General features: G+C 49.0%; 9 protein-coding genes across 9 annotated transcripts; 5 read left to right on the forward strand and 4 right to left on the reverse strand.

Moving 5' to 3' along the window:
- Positions 1–57: 57 nt before the first annotated feature.
- N7532_010017 (uncharacterized protein) lies at positions 58–1353 on the reverse strand (the record flags this gene model as incomplete). The annotated part of the gene is made up of 1 exon (XM_056622508.1): positions 58–1353. The coding sequence occupies one exon, from the start codon at positions 1351–1353 to the stop codon at positions 58–60; it is 1296 nt and encodes a 431-aa protein (XP_056469924.1).
- A 2492-nt stretch (positions 1354–3845) lies between these two features.
- On the reverse strand, positions 3846–7195 carry N7532_010018 (uncharacterized protein; the record flags this gene model as incomplete). The annotated part of the gene is given in 4 exon segments (XM_056622509.1): positions 3846–3892; positions 4003–4927; positions 5495–5712; positions 5731–7195. The coding sequence occupies 4 exon segments, from the start codon at positions 7193–7195 to the stop codon at positions 3846–3848; spliced, it is 2655 nt and encodes an 884-aa protein (XP_056469925.1).
- A 2412-nt stretch (positions 7196–9607) lies between these two features.
- N7532_010019 (transcription factor domain-containing protein) lies at positions 9608–10160 on the forward strand (the record flags this gene model as incomplete). Its single annotated transcript, XM_056622510.1, has 2 exons — positions 9608–9808; positions 9920–10160. The coding sequence occupies exons 1-2, from the start codon at positions 9687–9689 to the stop codon at positions 10158–10160; spliced, it is 363 nt and encodes a 120-aa protein (XP_056469926.1). The 5' UTR covers positions 9608–9686.
- Positions 10161–10175: 15 nt separating this feature from the next.
- Positions 10176–10452, forward strand: N7532_010020 (uncharacterized protein; the record flags this gene model as incomplete). The annotated part of the gene is made up of 2 exons (XM_056622511.1): positions 10176–10303; positions 10326–10452. 2 exons carry the CDS (start codon positions 10176–10178, stop codon positions 10450–10452), a joined length of 255 nt encoding a protein of 84 aa, XP_056469927.1.
- A 35-nt stretch (positions 10453–10487) lies between these two features.
- Positions 10488–10934, forward strand: N7532_010021 (uncharacterized protein; the record flags this gene model as incomplete). The annotated part of the gene is made up of 1 exon (XM_056622512.1): positions 10488–10934. The coding sequence occupies one exon, from the start codon at positions 10488–10490 to the stop codon at positions 10932–10934; it is 447 nt and encodes a 148-aa protein (XP_056469928.1).
- Positions 10935–11199: 265 nt separating this feature from the next.
- On the reverse strand, positions 11200–13083 carry N7532_010022 (Carboxylesterase type B; the record flags this gene model as incomplete). The annotated part of the gene is made up of 7 exons (XM_056622513.1): positions 11200–11330; positions 11384–11786; positions 11838–12348; positions 12401–12485; positions 12533–12711; positions 12764–12768; positions 12835–13083. 7 exons carry the CDS (start codon positions 13081–13083, stop codon positions 11200–11202), a joined length of 1563 nt encoding a protein of 520 aa, XP_056469929.1.
- Positions 13084–14360: 1277 nt separating this feature from the next.
- N7532_010023 (uncharacterized protein) lies at positions 14361–14756 on the forward strand (the record flags this gene model as incomplete). Its single annotated transcript, XM_056622514.1, has 1 exon — positions 14361–14756. One exon carries the CDS (start codon positions 14361–14363, stop codon positions 14754–14756), a length of 396 nt encoding a protein of 131 aa, XP_056469930.1.
- An 875-nt stretch (positions 14757–15631) lies between these two features.
- N7532_010024 (uncharacterized protein) lies at positions 15632–17954 on the reverse strand (the record flags this gene model as incomplete). The annotated part of the gene is made up of 4 exons (XM_056622515.1): positions 15632–16368; positions 16419–17255; positions 17309–17791; positions 17888–17954. 4 exons carry the CDS (start codon positions 17952–17954, stop codon positions 15632–15634), a joined length of 2124 nt encoding a protein of 707 aa, XP_056469931.1.
- Positions 17955–18555: 601 nt separating this feature from the next.
- Positions 18556–19022, forward strand: N7532_010025 (uncharacterized protein; the record flags this gene model as incomplete). Its single annotated transcript, XM_056622516.1, has 2 exons — positions 18556–18574; positions 18628–19022. 2 exons carry the CDS (start codon positions 18556–18558, stop codon positions 19020–19022), a joined length of 414 nt encoding a protein of 137 aa, XP_056469932.1.
- Positions 19023–22025: the final 3003 nt, after the last annotated feature.

A 22025-nucleotide genomic window follows, 5' to 3' on the forward strand; every position in this document is an offset into this window, starting at 1 on the left:
ACAAACGATTCATGAAGCATTATATTCATTGGAGCTACTGGCTTGTTCAATTTGCTTCTAGCGTAAAGCTCGATCATAACCTGGAGGTGATTCAGGAATTTCCTCATATCGTGGCGGATTTCGCCGATTCAAGTCTTCTCCCACATTACCTGTGCCCCTATCGGTGATTCGAAGTGGGAAGCAAGCATTCAAGGCTGTCTGTAGTGGCTTGCGGTCAACCAGCGTATGCTTGACGACGCAAAATGTATCCTCGGACGAGAAAATATCAAGCTTTATCTGATGCTCAACAGTGATAAGCATCCTTCTCGATGTGGTAGAAGAGAATGATTCTTGGAGCTCAGATGGTATGGAATCCAGTGACTTTGAACTGGGGTCATAGTTTTCAATATTGATTTCGCTTGCTGCATTGATACCCCGAGGAGCTGCAATCTGAAATGAAATTTCAACTGATGGGTCTTGCTGCCGTGCCGAGTGTTCCATCTTGCTCTGATTCTTCTCAGCCTTCCAATACCCCTTTTGAATCCCACTGAATATTTCCTGAGTGGACGATTGCTCCTCGATTGGCTGAACCTCTTCATTGTTTGCTTCAAGATCTGGCTGATAGAAAATCTTGGTAATCTCTTCAACGCGCCATCGAATGCCCCGAATCGCCACACATCTATACTCCATCGGTCGATCGGCAGGTCTGGTCGGTCGAACAAACACCTCCACATTCAGCGGCATATTGGAAGTTGCCACAGACGTGATGCCTTGGGTCAAGATAATCTTCGTTATTAGGTTCAAGCCCGAGTACATGCGCGTGTTCTGAATTGACGGGCGATCGGGAATAATTTGTCGGATAATTCGGAGCTCATGGCAAGCGTTTAAATGCCGACCATTCGAAGTGACCGCAGAAGCGACGAGAACATAGGATACATCAGCCAGCTCCGTGATTGTTGTAGCTGCAAGGTTTGCAGGAATTGACAGTTGAAATGAGACCTTGGAAGTTCTTTCCTCTCTTCGTGTGGGTTCTTCCTGGGTATCGGCGGAGACAACGGGTTCGTGGACCGTCACTTCTTGAACAATGCAGCAATTTTGGGTTGTATGGAGAGGCGCTGGTTTTGTGCAAGGTTGCTTCAAGCGACTTAGGCGGCCCAGCAAGCAGCCGCTGTTATTTGTCTCATCCCTGTCTATCCTCGATACCACACGAATGAGGCAAATCCGGATCTCGCTCAGATCCGCAATGTCGGCGGGCTTGTAGCTTGTGAAAACGGCTGACCCGGATAGTGGCTGGCAGTAGCTGTCGCCTCTTAAGTTGTGATATACGTCATGTTGTGTAGGTGCTCTCAAAGTCAGGTGTGTGGTGATGGACATGGTGCTGGTGGTTCATGATAACAAAGCGGGGGCGCGTCGCATACGGGAGGCATTATATACTGTCCCGGGCGGATCACGCAAGCCTGGGTTCATAGTCTATTGTAGGAAAGGGACATCATCATGGATCATCGCGCTAGACTTTCAAAGGCAGCCAAGAAATCGAAGCCCTCGCATTGATGTTCAACCAAACATGCTTCCGACCAAGCTTTAGTTGGTCCTTGGGTGCAAGTTGATTTGTCAGTTGAGAGTGACGCACGAAGTAGACCCACTTGGTCACAGCAACCACCAATAAAAGCCTTTATTTGGACCACCACGTCTTGGCTCCCTAAACTGGACTAGGGTATTTGGCCTTCCCGCGAGTCATTTTGTCGGTACCGCTTCAGACCCAATCACCTGGGCGAATCATAGATACCTTGTCATCTGCAGTGGTTACGTTCATTCTCTCACAAAAATGTGTATGCGACCGAGCATGACTAATACTCTTGGCTAAGTTACAATGATAAAATCTGACCATCCCTTACAATACTGATTCTCCACTGATACCGACACACCCCTTCAGTATTCAAGAACACCTGAGGTTTCCAATATCACCGTGTTGAATGCTGTATCCGGTTGATATTGACCGTTGAAGGTCCCAATTAGGCAGGGACAGCTGCCTCAGTCCTCGATATACCTTCGAATATCATGTAATCGAAGCAATCGGACAAATCGTTCATGGTTTTGCCGTGTGAGCGGCTTGGTCAGGCCATCCGCAGCCATCTCTGCGGTTGGCACCCATCTGCTCGTCAACCTTCCCTCTGCCACTTCTTGTCGAAGCCAGTGGTTGTGTACATCGACATGCTTTAGCTTCGTATGTAGCTTGGTGTTGGTGCTCGTGATAAGATCGACAGTTTGACGATTATCACACCGTAGTGTAATCCCATGGTTTAATCGGAAACCAAGATGCTGCAGTAGGCGCATCGTATACTGCATTGTCCGAGCGGCCTCCGATAGAGCAAGTAGTTCCGCTTCAGTGGTTGAGGTAGTGACAGTGCGTAGTTTCGAAGCCTTCCAGTCAACTGGTCCTCCATATATCTGACATGGATATCCAGCGGAGCTCGTCTTGTCGAGATTATCTGCGAATGACGCATCACTAAAGAACTCAATCGATTACAATCCACTGCCAATGCCGTATGTAGTCGCCCAGAATATCGTATGGTATAGATAGGTGACCACTCGGTCAACTGCATCAATATGCTGAGGTCCCGGATTGGTCAAGAACTGTGCCAATCGAGCAGTGGCTTTCACGGCATCAACGCGGGTGATTGTAGTAGCATACTGAGCTGATCCCAACTTGGCGGAGAACTCCTCGATGTACTCTCTGCGCGGTATACCGTCGTACAGCCTTAGGCTGTCTGGTGCTGTCATTGGCGTAATCACCCGAGGCTTATTTGCAAGATTGAATTTGACTGCCATATTTGCGATATAGGCGTCCTGACACAACTATAGTTTCTTTGCTGACCGATCACGTATAATCCGAATCCCAAGAAACCAGCGGGAATCTCCATGATACGTAAACTCCCAGTGTGCATGGAGCTGTCGTTCGATCTCATGAGCGTGGTCTCGTTGATCAGGTGCACTCGCCAGGATAATATCATTCATGTAAAAGAAGACGAAAATCCTCTTACCAATGAACACACAGGGACCTTCAGGTAGTGGTGTCAACCCAAGCTTTCCTAGCACATCACAGGCCTCCTGCTGCCAAAGCCTTGGTGAGGTCCTTAGTCCATGCAGTGCTCTCACAAGCTTTCAGCATACTGTGCTCGGTTGGTTCGATCCATCTGGTGGCTTCACATACACCGGCTTCGGGAGCGTGCTGTTTAAGAAAGCATTTACCGCATCAAATTGCCTCAGATCCCAGTCAAACGCAGCAACTAAACCAAATATGATCCGTGCCGTACGGGCAGCGAGGGTAGCAGCACGCTTCTCTTCTGAAGTCACTCTCTCTAGATCACCTCTCACAAACAGGCGAGCTTTGTGTTTCAATAGGTTGCCATCCTGGTCAAACTATAGTCAAAAACCCAGCGCAACGGTAACACCTGGATAGATCGATCATTCGGACGATCAACCACTTTAAATGTGCCTTTGTTTTTCAAGTTCCGAACCTCCACGGCGGCAGCTGACATGAATGCCTCACAGTGGGGGTGTCGAACCATATCATTCCAGTGCTCGGGTGCTGCTGGCAGGTCGTCTCGGTGACGACTCGGTTTCTCAGCGTTCAATGCAGTAACGAATGCATATAACAGATCAGGTGGTTCGACCGGTGAATCACTTTCAATAACATGGTACGCATAATCGTCTCGACGTGTAGACCTGCGCTCGCGCTTACCATCAACAATATTAACTGGATTCAACGACAGATCGATATCCCGGGGTGTCACAGCCGGTAGTGGTGCAGTCAATTCTTGATGCAATTGCGATTCGCTCTCTGAGAGGGGCTCTGGTTCAAATAACTAATCCTGCTGCTGCTGAGGCTGGTTAACCTGCTGGTCTTCAAACTCTGTAGGAGACCTTTCTTTGTTTTCCACCCCTCAGCCTCTGTAGCTGGTTTTTCGGCCGAAATGTGATGCTCTGACAACGACCTTGATAATAGCTTGTCTGGAAATGCACCTGGTAGAGCAGGTGATCGATTCGATCGTCGAGATGGTTTTTCAACAGTAGGTGGCGGAGTGTACTGCTGCGCAGCCTCAACGTGGGTAGGCGCAGGTGTCGCTTCACGATCAGCTGCTTCCTCTCTGTCCTCTTCACTGCCGCCTTCCTCATTTCCAGCCTGTTCACTGACTGTTTGGGTGTTTACAGGTGCTGGGTTCGGCAATGCAATGCCAGATTCATCAGGACCGATTCGAGTCTTGATCCAATCATCAGGAAGACCTATCTCGCGGTGGATAACACGCCATTCCTCACGATCATTGAGGATATCGCGGGTTTCTGGGATCAGCAGTGGGTGCTCTTCCCAATACTGCATACCGGGATACCAGCGACACGATTCGTCAAACACAGCATCACGTACGCTTTGAATCCTACCAGGTAACGGCATCCAAACTCTCCAGACATTCGAAGCCTGATAACCAACCAAGAAACCAACTTCCGCGCGAGGCCGGAGCTTATGAGAACGGGGAATATTCGGTGTCCGGCAGTAGGTGAGACTGCCATACAATCTCAAACACGAAAGATGTGACCTCACATAGGTTTGATCAAGGTGTGATCGCGCTTCATCCCAGGGTATTATCCACCTTCCATCCTCGATGCGTGTTGGGGTCCTGTTCAATATATACACCGCAGCGTATACCATCTCTGGCCACAAAGCTTCGGGTAATTGACCTTCAATACGCAGATTTCTCGCCTTCTGAATAATGACACCCCCTGAGCGTTCACCGGGGCCGTTCATCTCAGCACTATGCACCACAGTATGTGTCACCACAAAGCCAATTCCTTCCAGTTCTTGTTCAGTATCAGTTGTCACTGAGCGTTCATTATCTGAGTGAATTCCAACGAGTGGTATCTTCAAAAAACGGGTGGCCAGATATAGAAACGCCTTATACCGGTTTGACACTCCGATTTACGCGCATGCGTATGCACCCAGTGGAACCAAATACCCGACACATAGAAGTGCGTGATATATCGGTGGCCATTGTACGACTCCTTTGGCATTTCGATTGTTGAGATAGGCTACGACGAAGTACTAAATATTGAATAAGGGCCTGCTAGACAAATCGACCTTAATGGAATTGACAGAACTTGAACTTGACTGTATATTGTCTTGTCTACGTGCGCTTCTGGGGGTATTTATCCCTGAACGGGCGGCAAGCCCCTGACAGTAGTAAATCCCTCATAATCGGTCTCGATCGGGGTTCTTCCATGAAGATCTCACGAATGTAGTATATAATGGTGGCAAGAGAGCCTGAAGCGTATATCAAGCTCAGTGCCTCCGGTGTCCCTGGACAGGCATGCCGACAGAGGTTGGGAATGAGGCATCAATTCGGTGCCTTATCCTGGAACCTCAACATCGATTAGATCATAATACAGTTGGCCCAACCCTGCCAAATGTACGTCCTGCCGGTCTCCGTGATATCTGATGTGGTGCGTCTGACAGATTACACACCTGGCACGGGAACTCGGTTATGCAAGTTGATTCAGGGTCCTTGATCTTGACTCCTTCCACCATCTCAGCCGTTTTCTTCACTGTCTTTGGATGTATGTGTCCCAATATGCGATGACACACATCTAACAATGCTTCAGAGGTCCTTGGTGCCGTCGACCTCCGCGCTGCCATTGCATACTCAGCGGTGCACTCCCTCTCTGAGCTAGCAGTTCCACCGGCTAGTCAGTTAGATGCACTACCCTGTGGCTTATCAAACAGCCAAAGTTTTGCACTCTCGTTCCAGGCTACACGTGCAAATGGGATGCCTCTTGGGTCTCTCATGCAGTTGTTCATCTCGTCCCACTGGCAGCCACGTTCCTTTGCACAACCATACGAGACTAGGTTGGCTTGGAAGGTCGGTAAATAACAGGCATTATGCAATTTGACACTGTTTCTGCTACCCGTTCTAGGATCGACGCAGTGCATTACTGCCGTTCCATATCCTAAGATACGAGTGACGCTATCAGCGGTTTTGACGACTGATTCATCAGGGATATAATCAATGAACGAATCTCGGTCCACGCAGATATGACGATGCGCTGCTGTATCAAATACCCATTCATCCCTTAGGTGCGGTTTTTGATTCAGACAATTCAGTGCCAGTGTCGTCATTGGCCAAGTTCCTAGGGCAGTTCCCCGGTTTTCGGCTGAATCATGCTGGTTGACTAGCTTGATCTCTTTGTCGATGAATTCTTTCCATTCAGGATGATCCTTCAGAATCCGGTTGATCTTGCCTTGAGCTCTCCAATTGGCGCTCCAGTTAGCTGATCTCTTCCTTTCATTAAGATACGGACATTCCCATGGTTTATGATCTTTCTTGCCGCATGGACACCAGCGTTCAGCTATTGGCACGTCTTTTAACGACCGCCTCTTCTTATTAGCTGAGTTTGTCGTGCTTGCCAAATCAGGCGAAGCCTCAGGACTGTCCTGGAGGGTCGAAAATGTCGACCTCGGTGCTGGATTACCTCGCAGGTTGGTCGGTGGTGCCGGTGCAGGTGCGTTACCATAGTGCTCGCGGTAGTGAGCCAGGAAGTCGTTCGCCAACACACTGTTATCCATCTTGATGCTCTCGATCGTGATGGGTCGAAGCTGTTGTGTGTACCACATTGGTGCTAAATGCTTCACTGCCAATAGGAAGTCCTTATTGAACTGCATTTGAGTCTCACCAATGGCAATCATCCGATCTCTCATCCTCTCCCAACGACGTACGAATGCTTTTACATCCTCACCTTTCCGCGGGGGATACACTGCATTGTACATATCTTGGCGATATTCCTCATTGAGGTTTCCAGAGTCAGAGTATCGGTCTCTCAACGTCACTAGACATCCATAAACAGTAGGCTTATCATACAGCTGGTCCCTAACTGCAGCTTCAATGGTTGCCATAATCACTCTCTTGATATTGGCCAGTCCTCTCTCCTCTCGATCCCATCGCTGATAATTAATCTTATATAGATCGATCGCCGTTGCATTCGCTTCGGGGGACGGTGGTTCAGGGCACTCTCTCGGTTTCGGTAGAATACTCTCAGGGGTATCGGGATCGATGAACTCCCATACCCGATCGGTTTCGGCGGCATCGCGGATAGCACGTATCCAATCGATCCAATCGGCCGACGTTCGCAGCTTTACGCTCTGCGTAGCGGCGATAACAGAGGATTCCATGGTGATATCAGCTGTACTGCTTGCAGTGCAGATGCAGATGTCAGAGCGGTTCAATCTCAGGGGTAATTGACCGACGGGGTCAATTCAACAGATGGACAGTGTGAATAGCCTCAAATTCGACAGAACAGGCGATTATTCACTTAGCAAGCCGGGCTCATAACTGTCGGTACCGCTTTAGACCCAATCACCTGGACGAATCATAGATACCTTGTCTTCTGCATTGGTTATGTTCGTTCTCACACAAAAATATGTAACGTAATCCACTAGCAAGTGAGACACACGGGCGCGTGAGACAGAAACCGCGGTCGCGCCCCAGCGCGTCAACCTCCTCATTTCAACTACCCACTATGCCCCCAATTCGCAGTCAAAATCCTCAAAATTCTATCAACCAAGAAGGTAGGATCCAGCTCGCAATACAAGCCTTTCGGAACAAAGAATTTCGATCAATTCGCGAAGCTGCGCGCCGATTTCAAGTACCTACCGCAACTCTCCATCGCCGATACAATGGCAAACTTCATCGATCGGAAACCCGCGCCAGCAATTATAAATTGACTCCAACTGAAGAGGAATCGCTCCTACGGTGGATACTCTCTATGGATACACGTGGATCAGCTCCCCGGCCTTGTATGGTAAGGGATATGGCCAATATTCTACTAGCAGAGCGTGGTAGTCAGACTGTTGGAGTCAATTGGGTTTACAGATATACAGAGCGCTATGATGAGCTCAAATCGCGGTATTCTCGTCGATATAATTATGAGAGGGCAAAATGCGAAGATCCGAGGGTTATTAAACCATGGTTCGACCTTGTACGACGCACGATCGATGAGAATGGTATCCAACCTGAGGATATCTACAATTTTGATGAAACTGGCTTCGCAATGGGGCTTATAGCCACTGCGAAAGTCATTACAAGAGCTGAATACTATGGTCGGAGGTCAGTTCTACAGCCAGGGAATCGCGAATGGGTCACATCGATTGAATGTGTGAATTCAACGGGCTTTATACTCCCACCATGCATTATCTTCAAATCGTCAAAGTACCAACAATATGCATGGTTTGATGACCTACCCGACAATTGGAGAATCGAAATCAGTGAGAATGGCTGGACTACAGACGAAATTGGGCTTCGATGGCTAGAAAAGCTATTTATCCCTGCGACTACTAGTCGTACTAGGGGTAAATATCGACTACTAGTTCTCGATGGCCATGGCAGTCATTTGACCCCCCGTTTTGATCGATTGTGCGAGCAAAATGATATTATTCCAATCTGCATGCCTCCGCATTCGTCTCATCTACTACAGCCTTTGGATATAGGCTGTTTTGCCCCCCTAAAGCGCGCGTATGGGAGCTTGATTGAGCGCAAAGCACGGTTGGGGGTCAACCATATCGACAAGCTTGATTTCCTTGCAGCATTCCCACAAGCTCGCAAAGAGGCCTTTAAACCAGAGACTATTCAAAATGCATTCGTCGCAGCTGGTTTAGTACCATATGATCCCGATCAGGTCATTTCAAAGCTTGATGTTCAACTTCAGACACCTACCCCCTCAGGTAGTCGACCAGGGAGCCAATCGAGCGCGTGGAGCCCTAAAACGCCGGCAAATCTCAAACAATTGAATCGACAGGGCTCGTCAATCAAGGCACTGCTTAAGAAACGCTCGCAAAGCCCACCAACGCCTACGAATATAGCTATTGATCAGCTCCTCAAGGGCTATCAGCAATCATTGCATTCTAATGCAATCCTTCTAAAGGAAGTCCGCGATTTACGGGCTGAAAACGAGACACAAAAGCGAAAACGCAACAGAACGACTAAGCGCGTAGCTCATACGGAGGGTTTTACGGGCCAAGAAGCCAGGGAGTCGATGAACCAGGCTCATGAAGCTCCTAATACTGCCCCGGCGGAACCAGCTGCGTCAGCTTCCCAGCCAATTACACGCGCACCCCCGCGATGCAGCGACTGTCATCAAATAGGGCATAAAAGAACGCAATGCCCTGATAGGTCTAATAGATAGAAATTTGAAATCAATGGCGTTGTTGGTTTAATAAATTGGTTTGAAATTATAGTAGCTGGTTTTCTGTCTCACGGGCCCGTGTGTCTCACTCGCTAGTGGATTACGTTATGCGACCGAGCATGACTAATACTCTTGGCTAAGTTACAATGATACAATCTGACCATCCCTTACAATACTGATTCTCCACTGATATCGACATTTTGTAATGGGCTCCCAGTTCATCAGACCATCTTCAGCGAGTCCGCAGTTTCTCCATTCCATAAAAGACCAGCTGAAAAAAAAACGCCCACTCCGCAGAGATTCGATAAATGAGTAAGATGAGTACACACTTATCTGCATCTTGTTGAACCTGTTGTCGCGTGAAATGCGATCGAGGGCTTCCGAGCTGCCAGAAATGTACCAGTTCAGGCGAAGAATGCCAAGGATACGGGACAACAAGACCCCTGCGTTGGACAAATGGCGTGGCTAGCCGAGACAAATTGATGGGGAATTCGGTACCAATCACTGATGCACAGCGAGTCATTGCTCCGATCGCCAGGTCGCCTTTTGACCTGCTTTTGCAAGATCTGTCGCCAAAAGATCGGCTTGATATCAAGTATTGTATGTATGTCTTAAGATTGGCGTCATTATATTGCCTCCTTTGACTGAGTACTAGTTGATCGATATTGCTCGGTGGAGAGCGGGCTTTATAACTGCAATGCTACAAACCTTTAAGGGAGTTCATGCGATTGATCCCTTCGAGCCCAGCACTGCTTCATACTGTCTTGTCCATCGCAGCATTGCATCAGTCTCAGAGAATACTCGACAATGGCCCGAGTGAGCCTGGGTCTTCTTCAGAACCTGGAAGTTATGCTAGTTCCATGGAGTTACAGCGTTCAATGACGCCTGAAAAATCAGCTACAATATACGAAACCTTGAAACACAAACAGCTGGCATTGAAACATATACGAAACTAGATTGCTTATCCTTGCATGCGCAATATCGATGGCACGATTGCTTGCATTTTTCTGCTGGCGTGGCAAGACTTCATCGATTCCAAAGAATCATGGAAATGTCACTTGGAAGCACTGAACGCGATTGTTCGTGCGAAAAATGCACCGTCACATAAAAAAAGGCAATAGATATGGCGCTAACAGTCTTGAAAAGGAATTTGAAATGACGTACGCAGCGTATGTTGTTTCCTGCTTCCCTCCTAACCTCATTTTACTTACCCGCCTAGACTTCAAATTCTCGGCACAGCATTCGTGAGAAACAATCAGCCGTAGCAGCCGCTATTTTCTACAATGACACCGAGGCAAATTATGAACAACTCCGACGGCGAGCTGTGGGCCGGCTGTCCTGCAGAACTCCTTTATATAATCTCCCTGCTAAACAAAGCCCTCAAATCCGATGCATCACCCCTCGACATTGAAAAGAATATTGTACCGGCTCTGAAAAGCTTCTCGCCAATTAAATGGGCCGTCTCCAGCGAGAACCCATGCCTCATGAAATCAAGATACCATCTTGCAAGCGTCTACAAAGAAGCAGTTTCAATCTACTTGTCTCAAATCATGCATGGAACTATCGAGGACAGTCTGAGCGAGACTCTCATCGGAGGACCGGTCACCTCGGCGCTCCTACATATTCAATCTATCGACCAGGACGACGAACATTTCAAGTGCTTGATCTGGCCTGCCTTCGTAATTGGCGCGGAAGCACGAAATGAATCTCAAAGGGCTACCATCGTCTAGCTCTTCGAGCACCAATGGACTATCTGGCGTTGTCAGAATATACGAAATGCTTTGAATGTGCTTCATGATTTATGGAAGGCGTATGATGAGGAAGGAGTTAAAACTTTTTGGATTGATGCTATCTATCGGTCGGTTATGGATTGGATTTTTCGTCTGATTCTCGTCTCGAAAGCCTCATATAGACACACCTATCCCCTTGAAATCAACTTGATTGCACTTAATGTTTAAAACTCTGTCCATGTCATACTCCAAAGGAGTACTGTATCTAGAATCCACCCTTTCCAGGAAGGCTACTACCATGCAAAGCGGCACATTCCTTCTCAACATCAGCAGGATCAAGGAATTTGGCAAGAGTTCCATTTTTGAATCCCAGACCAACTATCGTCCTCTTCGGCTCTACAGGGAGGTTATTATCATCCACACCAAATACCTGTAGACTGAAAACTTACTTGACGCATCAAACGCTGGCCATCCCTGCTTTTCCAGGCCACGACGCGGGTCACTAGCAAAAGCCACCCACGTCGCCCCCATGTAATTCGAATACTTCTCCTGCAACTCGCTGTTGGGGATACCAGTGACCTCCTCTCCGCTGCCAAACAGCATCGGGATATCACTTCCATGGTATGCGCCACTGCCATCGTATAGATACTGGCTGTCCCAGTCGCCGAAATAGCGAGATTGCCAGGCCGGAACGGCGTAGGCGAGACGACCGTCTACCGCATATTTGCTGGCGCAAGTGAATCCTGCCAGGTTGAATCTGTCCCACTCTGTGTCTGTCAAGGAGATGTTGTTTGCGAAGGCGCTGATGCGGTAGAAGCCGGGTTCGTAGTTGTTGCTTGTGGCGAGGTACGGCTGTTGAAATATTAGCAGATGTCTAAGCCTCTAAATGGCATGTATACACACGATAGAAGCAAATTCGCCTTTGCGGGATCGACTAGGGTAGTCATTGAACACGGTCACATTGTCCACAGTCGGGTGGAACACTGGCTGGGGAAGAGCAGGCGACGGAGCGAATGATACCTTGGCAGTAGCCTTCACCACCTCCTTCCACGACTTGCCACGAATACACTCAATGACCTTGTGGGGCTCGGTGCGCGAATCTCCGCAGCCAAGGGTCTTGGAGACAGTGTAGAAGTAATTGGCCGTTTGGCTGGGGGTGTTGGGCACAAAGCTCAGCGCTGTTCCAGAGTGAGAAATCAGGCCAGCGACGAGAGGCTTCTCTTTCCATGCATAGGCGTAGTAGTCGACAGAGGCACCACCGGCTGATTGGCCGAAGATGGTGATGCGTTCAGGGTCACCACCAAAAGCAGCGATGTTGCGGTGGACCCATTCGACTGCCATGCGCTGGTCGAGAAGGCCAATATTCTGGGGGAGGCCAGGTGCCCCCGAGAAGCCGAAGATGTTGAGTCGGTAGCTGGGTAAGTGATTTAGCGATGATCAATATAGGTGAAGGTGCAGGGACGAACTTGAAGGTCACAACAACGACATCCTGGTCATTTGCCAATCCCTGTCCGTCATAGTAGGGGCTGTGGGCACCACCAATCGTGAAGCCTTGTGATGTTAGAACATTTTGAAGGATAATAGCGGGGTTCACTTACGTCCCCCATGGATAAACATCAACACAGGCTTAGGCTTGACGGTAGGTCTCGTCCAGATGTTCATATAGAGACAATCTTCACCCTGCTCATTCCCCGTAGTAAACTCCCGCATAATCCGCTTGGCCTGTGGAGTGAACCCAGGATAGTCTGGGGGCTGGGCACTATTGGCCGGGCAGTCACTATCAACTAGTCAGATCATCCTTTGCGCATCAACTAAAATTTCATACATACACGCTCTATCATTAGCTTGTCAGTGAGGCTGCATAAACTATTGAGCAATAGGATAATCGGTCATGACTTACATAGGAATGTGCATGAATCGTTGACCCATTCGACCTATAAGAAACCGGCGCGGCGAATCGCAAGTCGCCAATAGGCGCCGCAGCATAAGGGATACCCAAGTATTCGGAGACAGCAGGCTTGCGCTCAGCGACATGGCCTTGAATCCGGCCGCTAGTCGTCTTGACCGTGGCACCGACCTGCCCAGCCCAGACAGCTGGAAGACATGACGCCAGGAACGCGATCGACCCAATTGGTTTCCAGAACTGCATGGTCCCTTTTTTCGTGCGTCAGAAGCGTAAAATAACACACCCCGGAGGCAATGACAGGTTATAACCGCGTTTATTCGGAACTAGCCTGGTGCCAGACTTGAAGCGAAAGGACGGGGTGGCTACTTCGGCCGGCAAATGCAGCGGGTTGTGATTCAACTTGGACGAGGCTGGGAGTCCACTGAGAACTCTATGATATGCATGTTGTTCGACGGTGGCTTGGCGATATGGCCGGGGTCGCTGTGTTGAGGGTCGAAGTGTGGAGTCTGGCTCGCGATTCAATCTGGAGGATTGTGGCGGGTTCCGTCGAGCTGCTGTGGGGCAGCCTAGTTGATTGTTCCGGCCCTGCCAAGCCAGGCAGGTCTGTCCTTAACCCAGGACTTTTTGATTGCAAACCCCCACTCGGAGCTGCCCGGCTCCACGTTGTATTTTGAGTGGTTTTTTTTTGGGGGTGACATCTTCAATCCGAAAATGGGAGGTACTGAGAGCTATCAAAAAGGACGCACCATTTGCACAGGTGACAAGCCCATTTATTTCAGTGGACACTCAGTCGCATTCTACTCCTGTCAGATATTACTCCGTCGGCGATTCCGGGTTACTCAGCATCAAATTGACAACGAACAAGCCATTTTTGCCCCATTGAGGGGCCGAATGCCGGACATCGGGTAAGCCTCATGTCGATCTTAATCCCACCTCGATACAACCACGATAGCACGAATCCTGCAATGTGCATAAAATAGTTCTAGCGCAATGGACATCGGATATTTTTCCTCGCCCCAAAACAAGCGAACAAGAGTGAGTCGAGGTTGCATCGAAAAGCTAAGATGTGATCCTGCGCACACCTGCATACCAGCCTACTAGGTTGTCGCCCCACGTCTGGCCCTTATATCGAGTCCTTTGGCCAGTGCTTGTCGATGGCACCTTGCAGTTCTGCATCGTGCAGTTTCCAAATGTCATGACCTATGAAATCGGATTGAGCACGTCCGATACGCCTAATCGAGGATTTCCGTTATGGATTTGTAGCGTGGTGATGGTCATTCTGGCGGGACTTTTTGTTCTGTCGAGATTGACTATTCGTTTTCATCATGGTCGGTTGGGTTCTGATGACTGGACGATTCTTGCATCCTTGATCTGCTCAATTCTTCTCACAATCACAGAATGCTCCGGTATGTATTTCTATGCCGTCCCTTCGAATAATGTGTTTCTCATTTTCTCTTCCTTTCCTAGCTGTTCACTATGGCTACGGTAAACATTCTGCAGACCTCAGTCACGCAGACCAAATGAAGGCACTTAAATGGTTCTTCGGCGCACAAGTCGTGTACAAAATTGTCATTGCCGTCAACAAAGTCTCATTTTTCTGTCTTTATATCCGAATTTTCATCACGCCCATCTTTCGTCGAATCTGCTTCACCGGCATCGCCGTTGTCACGTCCTGGGGTCTCGCCTACGTCCTAGTCACGATCTTTCAATGCAAGCCAATGGCCTCTTTCTGGGACAAAACAATCAAGAACCCAAGGTGTCTGCACAATGAGACGTTGTGGATGTCATACTCTGTCCTCAATATTGTCTTCGACTTGATCATTCTGGCCTTGCCAATTCGTCCTGTCAGCGAATTACGTTTACCAAAAGCAAAGAAAATCGGCCTGCTTGTTGTCTTTGGGATGGGAACATTGTAAGTCATTGTCGCTTATATCCGGACCTCCCACCCTTTATCTCCGTCACTCATATTGTTCCAGCGTTTGCGTAACAACTATCGTCCGCACCACCACCCTCGTCAGTTCCGCCGCCGATGCCGATCCCACCAGTGCGTCTCTTCCTACCCCTTCACGACCCCCACTATTCCCTTCAAATACTGACATCGAGTACAGGTGGACCCATCCCCGCAACAATCTGGAGCGTCATCGAAGCAAACACCGGAATAATATGTACCTGCCTCCCTGTCTTCAAACACCCACTCCAAATCTTCTTTCCTACCCTCTTCTACTCGCAACCGAGCACAAATCCCTACAGTCGAAGCGTACCCCATAGAATACCGCAAGCCAACACCTCTGAGCGAAACTTGAATGATACTCGCGATGAGATCTGGCAGGATGATTCATCGAGAGGATTTGAGATGGCGACACCTGAAGCTCCGAAGTGTGGAGGGGATAATAAAATTATAATGGTGACGGATTTCAAGGTCTCTTATGGAAATCATGTAAGTGATCAGACACCGGATGCGTCCACGCGTCCGATTCAGACGAGGGAGTTTTAGCTTTTTATAGATACCCGCTCCTTGAATTTCACAAAGTCTTTCCTTTTAATTTGCAATTACACCATGGACGCTTTATTGTGCTGATTCCAGGGTTCTTCGAAGCTTCCTGGAAATGGAAAACACTAAGGAAGTGAAATTCTATGGGAATATTAGCTCTAGAATACACGGGTTGGTAAATCCAGTGCCCTAAAGACGCCAGCTCCCTCGCTGTGCGTCCGTAGCAAACACCGCTGCCCACAGCAAGCAAAAGGTGAGCAAAATATGAAGGAAGTGATCAAAGCACGCGTGGTTCCCAGGCTACATATGGACGTAAAACAGATATCTCTGTCGAATCTGTTTCACGTCGTAAACAATGTACTCATTGTAAATGAGTCCTCCAGTGTGATCCTCCGCCATGCCGCAGACAGCGTCCGGCATCTTGACACCCTTCAACGTGTCGGAGATGCAGCCAGCATCTTTCCAGCCCCCGGGTATTTTCATGCCCCGGCCCAGAGTGGCGATCTTTCCTGCGTTTCTTACAGCCGTCTCGGCGTTTGAGTCGGCGTGGACAAGCTCGAGCATGGGTTCGCCCAACTCAGCGTCGCACAACAAGAGCAGTCCCATTCCACCGCTCATCCGATGGCAAGTGTAGTTGGCCGACTTGGTCGATGTATCGGCGAGATACACTCCCTTGCCGAACATGTATCCGTTCACTGGGGCTTCTGGAGGAGCAATGCGAAGGCCTTGGCTCAGGATGCCGGCAAAATTCGTGCTGCGGGAGCCGTGCCACAGGAGACGGCGATTGCTGTTCTGGATTTTTGCGAACTGGGACGAGCTGAACCGCTCTTCTTCTCCGTCACGTTCGATGCGGAATATGTCGATGACCTGAAACATATTTTTATGTGAGTAAATCATGTACCAAGCTGATACGCGCGCTTCTGCGCCAAAATTCATTACACACTGTCGTACCCTGTAGTAGATGTTGCCGTGGGTGTCCCCTCTCGAGGTCTTCAGGTAGTTAGATAATTCCCGGAACTCATATGAGTTGTGATCCACTGCGATTATTAGTGAAAGTCCATGCTGAACAATCGTCAAGAGCACACACGTTGAGTCATTTCCTTCATTCCGAGTCCCTTAAACTGTCTGTCAAGCGCGTTCACTTGATCAGAATCCAGAGAGTCGGTGTAGATCTTGTTCGCCACGTCCATCTCAGTCAATGCCTCCAGCAGGTCTACCTCGGCTTTGATCTTAAGTTCCGTGTCAATAATTGGTGGCCGCTGACGCTGGAAGTCGTGAGGGATGATCGTCAAGAAGCGGTTGGTGAGAGTCTCAGTCGCTTTATTGAAAGAAACCCCGTATCTAGTCTTCGACAGGGTTGGATCTTGAATTAGCTCGGAGAGGTCCTTCAACACCGAAAACCCGTCATCCAGGTTTTTCTGGCTCAGGTTTCCAAGTGGAAGTTTCTTTGCGTCATATTTCATTTCAGCCATGGCGTTGATGAAATGGTCTTGGTTGAACAGGAATGCCATTAAGTCCTGCAAGGGCTTCGAGAGTGCACTTTCGGCGGGTGGCTTTTTCTCGCGAGGCTCTTCTTTCACCTTGACTTCCTCATTCCCTTCATAATCCCGTTGAAGGAAGGTATACTTAGAAGCCTTGGGACTATCCTGTCTATCCACCCAATTCAGGCCCGTCTTCTCCTTGAACTTTTTGTTAAACGCTGCCAGGGCAGTCTTCAAAGTCCCGTCTCCCATCATCTTGCACTGACCCTTCTCGCCAACACGACCCCAGCGATTCCAGATGTTGTAGGTAATGTTCCCACGGTCCTGCAGCAAGAGAATTTGTAGGCGGTAGAACTTGTTGTTATTCGCACCGACTTCGGTCCTACTTAACGTGGCGTCCCAGATGAGGCGATCTTCATCGATGAATACAGAGACATCGCTCGCTTGAATATAATATAAGTACTTGCGCTTTTCCATTTCAATGTAGTTAACTCACCTGATGTTGCGCATGGCATGTTCCATTCTCCTTCCCCATCCACCGGTACAACCACAGTTTTGAAATTGGCTTTCTGTGGGTCCTTCTGCTTTTTGGTAAGTCCTTCAGCTTCATCGCTTTCTTCTTGATCCTTGGCGCGCTTTCGGCTAGGTGAATTTGCCGTGTCCGGGCTATCCTCTTGCGGAATGGGACTGTTCTGGCGACTGCTCTTGGGAGTGTACCATTCCCCAGCAATGCCCGGAGCCTGGTTGCCGGTCCTGGAAGTGAGGAGAAATTTTTTCGATGGCAATGGTCTATTGGCGTCGATAGAATTCAGAAGCCAATCTAGCGAGACGACGCGAAGCCCAAGAATTTCCGCTCGTTTGTACTTGTGTCCTTTTTTCTTGAACTCCTCCTCGGTGGCAATCAGATGTGTGCCCCGCGTAATTGAGATTGATTTGATGAAGTCTGCACCCAGGTTGGTGATCAACTTCTCCAGGTCACCTACACACAATGGTCAATGTTAGCCTCATATCCGCTTGCACATGTTGACATGCTCCGAACAGGTAAGGTCTCCGAGAGCGCTAGTGGGGCGCGTACTATGCTTATATCCGGGGAAGGTGCCTACGACGGCGACCTCGCAGCCCCGGAATGAAGTCGGCGCCATTATTGTGAGTTGAAAAGGGAAGTAAAGGGGAAAAGCTCAAAATCGCGGGGGCAAGAGCGCAGGTGGTTTCGAGAGATGCAACGGGGGGTAGGGTGGGATGAAGAAGCTTCGGAGGGGGTGGTGGGGATGAAAGAAGCATATACAAAGTGATTCGCAATAGAGAAAGAGATGGTCTGTGGGAAAATCGCAACTAAATGTATAGTCGGACGCAGAGGTTCTTTAAAGATAGACTGTGCCGTTGCGGCCTGAAACACCAGGCGACGCGGGGCTGCTGCCTGGGCCGCTGTCAGGCAACACCCGCTAAGTGGGCCACGCTGCCTGACCTCTCCCCACCACGACCCTGCCATCGGTGGTAGTTTATACTTGTTCGTCGGCTGCCGTGAAGAATTACGAAATTCTGTGCCACGGTAGAAGTTGAGCGAAGATCATAGAGGCGCCAGTATAGATACCAAATAATGTGTGATCTGACAAGTCTATGCGGAGCTCATCATTGTGATCGCAGAATATGAAAAAAGCGAAGGACCACTTTCTAGGATTGATTATATCACAATTTCAAGGACTAAACGAATGGTATTTCCTATATATAGGAATAAAATTTCAAATGTTCGAACACATGACGGGTATGTTTCCTTGGACCCAAGAGCCATCGTGATCTTGTGGGTGACCTGTTTAGCAGCTGCAGCCACAGGCATCGCAACCACCCTGGGCACAAGCGGAATCGCCCATGTTTTCAGGGCTGCAGTCGGCCTCGGTGGAGCAGGATTTCCAGTCACCGTTTCCTCCGTCGTGGGCCAGCCAGCACCATTCTCCTCCGTTGGCGCACTTCTGCCAGCACCAGCCCTTCTCGGAGCATCCGTAGGGGGCACGATCATAGCAGGCCTGGGTGTCGCGAGCAAGGACGTTACCAGGGTTGGATCCCGCGTTCTGTCCTGTGGCGGCAGAGAAGATGGGGCTGGCGAAAGCAGCGAGGGCAAAGAGGCTGAGGTTCATCTTCATTTTAGCGGGTCTAGGCTTCTGTCAGTTACATTTCAGCCTTTGGATGGATCAAAAGGTATGCTCACTGGATGAGGGTTGGGCTTTTGTAATGCGAAGACTGGACTGGGTGGGAATGTTGTGTGATTGTTGACTGAAAGCACGATTTCGACGGGGGCTTTATACCTTTGACCGGAGAGGGAGTGAGGCATCAAGGCATACACGATCGATGTGACGTTCTCAGTTCTTCTTCACAGCCTTGTCGAGTTCTCAGTCTAAGTTTGAATCTGTGACGAGGCTCCAGGGGGCCAACGAGGCTATAGTTGTCACACAAGGCTCTCAGCTCTTGGCCGTACTTTCGGATCGGATATGACTTTGGACACCATTGGGGATGTGCCTGGATCTAACTCCATAATTTGTCGATCACCCCGTGTCCAGAATGGGGCGCGTCGATTGTTGGGTATTTTGCTGGACCCTTAACGTTGAAAGGGTTCCATCAGGCTGGGAGCCTTGCAGGAATGCAGGATGAGGGCCTATAGCAGCCGATAATCATGATCATCTCGCCCGGAGAGAATCCCCCTGCTGCAGCCTAGTGGGCTATGTTCTAATGTTACCTGCATCGTATGTATATGGTCCACTGCAGCGTGGGGCTTGTTCCTAAAAATGTTTCACGCACCGCTCCAAGCCGGCTTGGAAGTATTTCGAGAATACTTTTTGTTCTCAAGGGGTACCTATCACTCCAATAGCTTTGAATGTTTACATTGAGGTACATTGCCCATGGATCCATGGATCTCGGAATCGTTGGAAACGTTGAGCCAGTCACTGCATCAGGCTCCCCAAACCCGAATCCGTCGTCCTCATCATTCAAGAATTCCTCGAAATCAAAGCTCTGGTAATTTCTTCAAACTCTTCTTGGGACAATGAAGCCCTCAAACGAACCCCCACTCAATAAGTCCATCTATTAGGGGCTGATAGCTGAAACGCCGTGTCTCTTCTGTCGTAGCCAAATAGTACGCTCCATTTTCCATCAGAAGTCGAAGCTCAGCCGTCCTCCGTAAATACGCAGCCTTGACAAGATTAACTCCGAATTTTCTTGAACCAAGCCGTACTCGAGGAGCAACTCAATCAGACGGTAGCTTTCATTCCTCGCAAGAGCAGCCGAGGCCGAATTCTCATACAGTCCTGCACGCCGATCGATCTTTTTCGAGGGATCGTCAATGGCTGTCATGATATTGGAATCTGCACCTGCCTCTAGTAAAATTTGGCCATTCGCATGGGTCAGGGGCTAACTGAATCGCGCCAATAAGAGGTGCGTAACTTCACACGGAGTAGGCTGAAGGATACCACTCTCCGGCATCAAATCTGCCTGTAGGGGTACGAAATTTACATCAGTCCCCTCTTGCACCAGGAGGAACTGTACGCGATCTTCATCGCCTCTTTCTGCTGCGCATCTCAGCATGAAATGGGGGTGACGTTTGAAACCCAAGCTCTCAAAGGGATGCTCTGTGTCAATGACCTTTCGTACTTGTTGGAAAAGCCACTCTTCGACATCTCGGAGACCATGAATCGCCACACGATCCATCGAGTGCGATATCTCTACATCAAGGGATAACAGATCGGCGTCATGGCGACGAGCATTTGGAACAGGCTGAGATGGCCCCCACAAGTCGCCGACGACAGTGAACTTCGGCCATTCGGGTCCTTATAACCAATGTCCACACCGGATCGAATCAATGTTACCACAATCTCGAAATTTCCATTGACCACTGCGGCAGAAATCGGATAGTTCCTAGTCTTAAGGCATGGTTCGTCTTACCTTCGATATTGTGATTCATGTACACAACCCGTACACTGACTCCCACTGAACATTCGCGCCAGCCTTAAGGGGGCGTTTCAACGTCGTAACAAATCCAGACGAGGCTGCCCAAAATAAGGTTGAAGATTTATAATTATGCACATTGTCATAGTTAGTATGGCTCGTCGTTCAACATGCGGGAGGTAGGATTGAAGAAGCGCATTCACTTTATGAGGTTCGAGCCTTTTCGTAATGAGCAGGATGGTTTCAACGGGTAATAAAAGGAAGGGCATCGTTCAGTGTTAGGCAAGTCGCTACGGTTGCGTCAGTGTGAACGAAAGGCAATAAATATACCGAGGCGAGGGGAAGTCGTCGAGGGGGGCTGTGACAAGGTCAGTTTTGGCCCCCAGACAGCGATACTCGCCCCAGAATCCGGCGTTCGATGAGCCACATTGCTGGCAGTTGCTGGTTGTATGGCGGGAAGACGAAATCCCCGGCACGGATTGTCAATCGCGCAGAAGAATTTATTTCCCCTTTTTATCAGTCGTCTTGACTGACAGGGAGAGAGCACCTTGTCAGAGGATCTTTCTGGCCGATGGCCGCAGCTGGCGGGGCTTGACCAGAAGTGTTTCTCCGATTTAGTTTACGCGAGGCTGTGGATTTCGGCAACGCTGGATGTGAATACGGCCATCTGGTGAAACACCGCCCGCACAATGTTCCAGCGCTCCAGATCTATCGAATCTGACCACATTCCATGCGCCTACGAACAAAGAGTACTTTAAATCTTTGCTATCTGTTTACTGCGAGGTAAATTACGATCAAAAAAAATTACCAAGTCGTCTGTTGAGTTTTCAGCAGTCTTCAATGCCGCTGAGGCCATGAGGGCTACTATGCCATTCTCCCTGAGTCGCACTAGCCTTATACGGTAACGCGGACCTTCGGGAAGTGTGTATAGCACACTTCCACTCAGGGGTTATCTTAGATTATCAGACATCTTCAATATTACTTCATTGCTGGCTTAAACGATTCCCTCCAGATCCTATCCCTCATCTCAACATCGTCTGTCTTCCAGTGAAGGAAGATGGTACATTGTTATCTTAATATAGTAATCGAGTTCGCGATATATATTTTGACATAGAAATGATGATATATCTAATTTGACCATCCATATCCTCACCAAGTTTCATTTTCCAAGCCCAGGAAATTAATGTACCAAGGTGAAGAGTTCCATTACCCAGTTTGCTACTGTATTTAGATGTTGTAGTGTTGTATCGCAAAAAACCAACATTGTCGGCCTACGGCAT

The sequence above is a fragment of the Penicillium argentinense genome, assembly GCF_028826775.1.
Source record: "Penicillium argentinense strain IBT 30761 chromosome Unknown utg000010l_segment0_segment0, whole genome shotgun sequence".
Lineage (NCBI taxonomy): Eukaryota > Fungi > Ascomycota > Eurotiomycetes > Eurotiales > Aspergillaceae > Penicillium > Penicillium argentinense.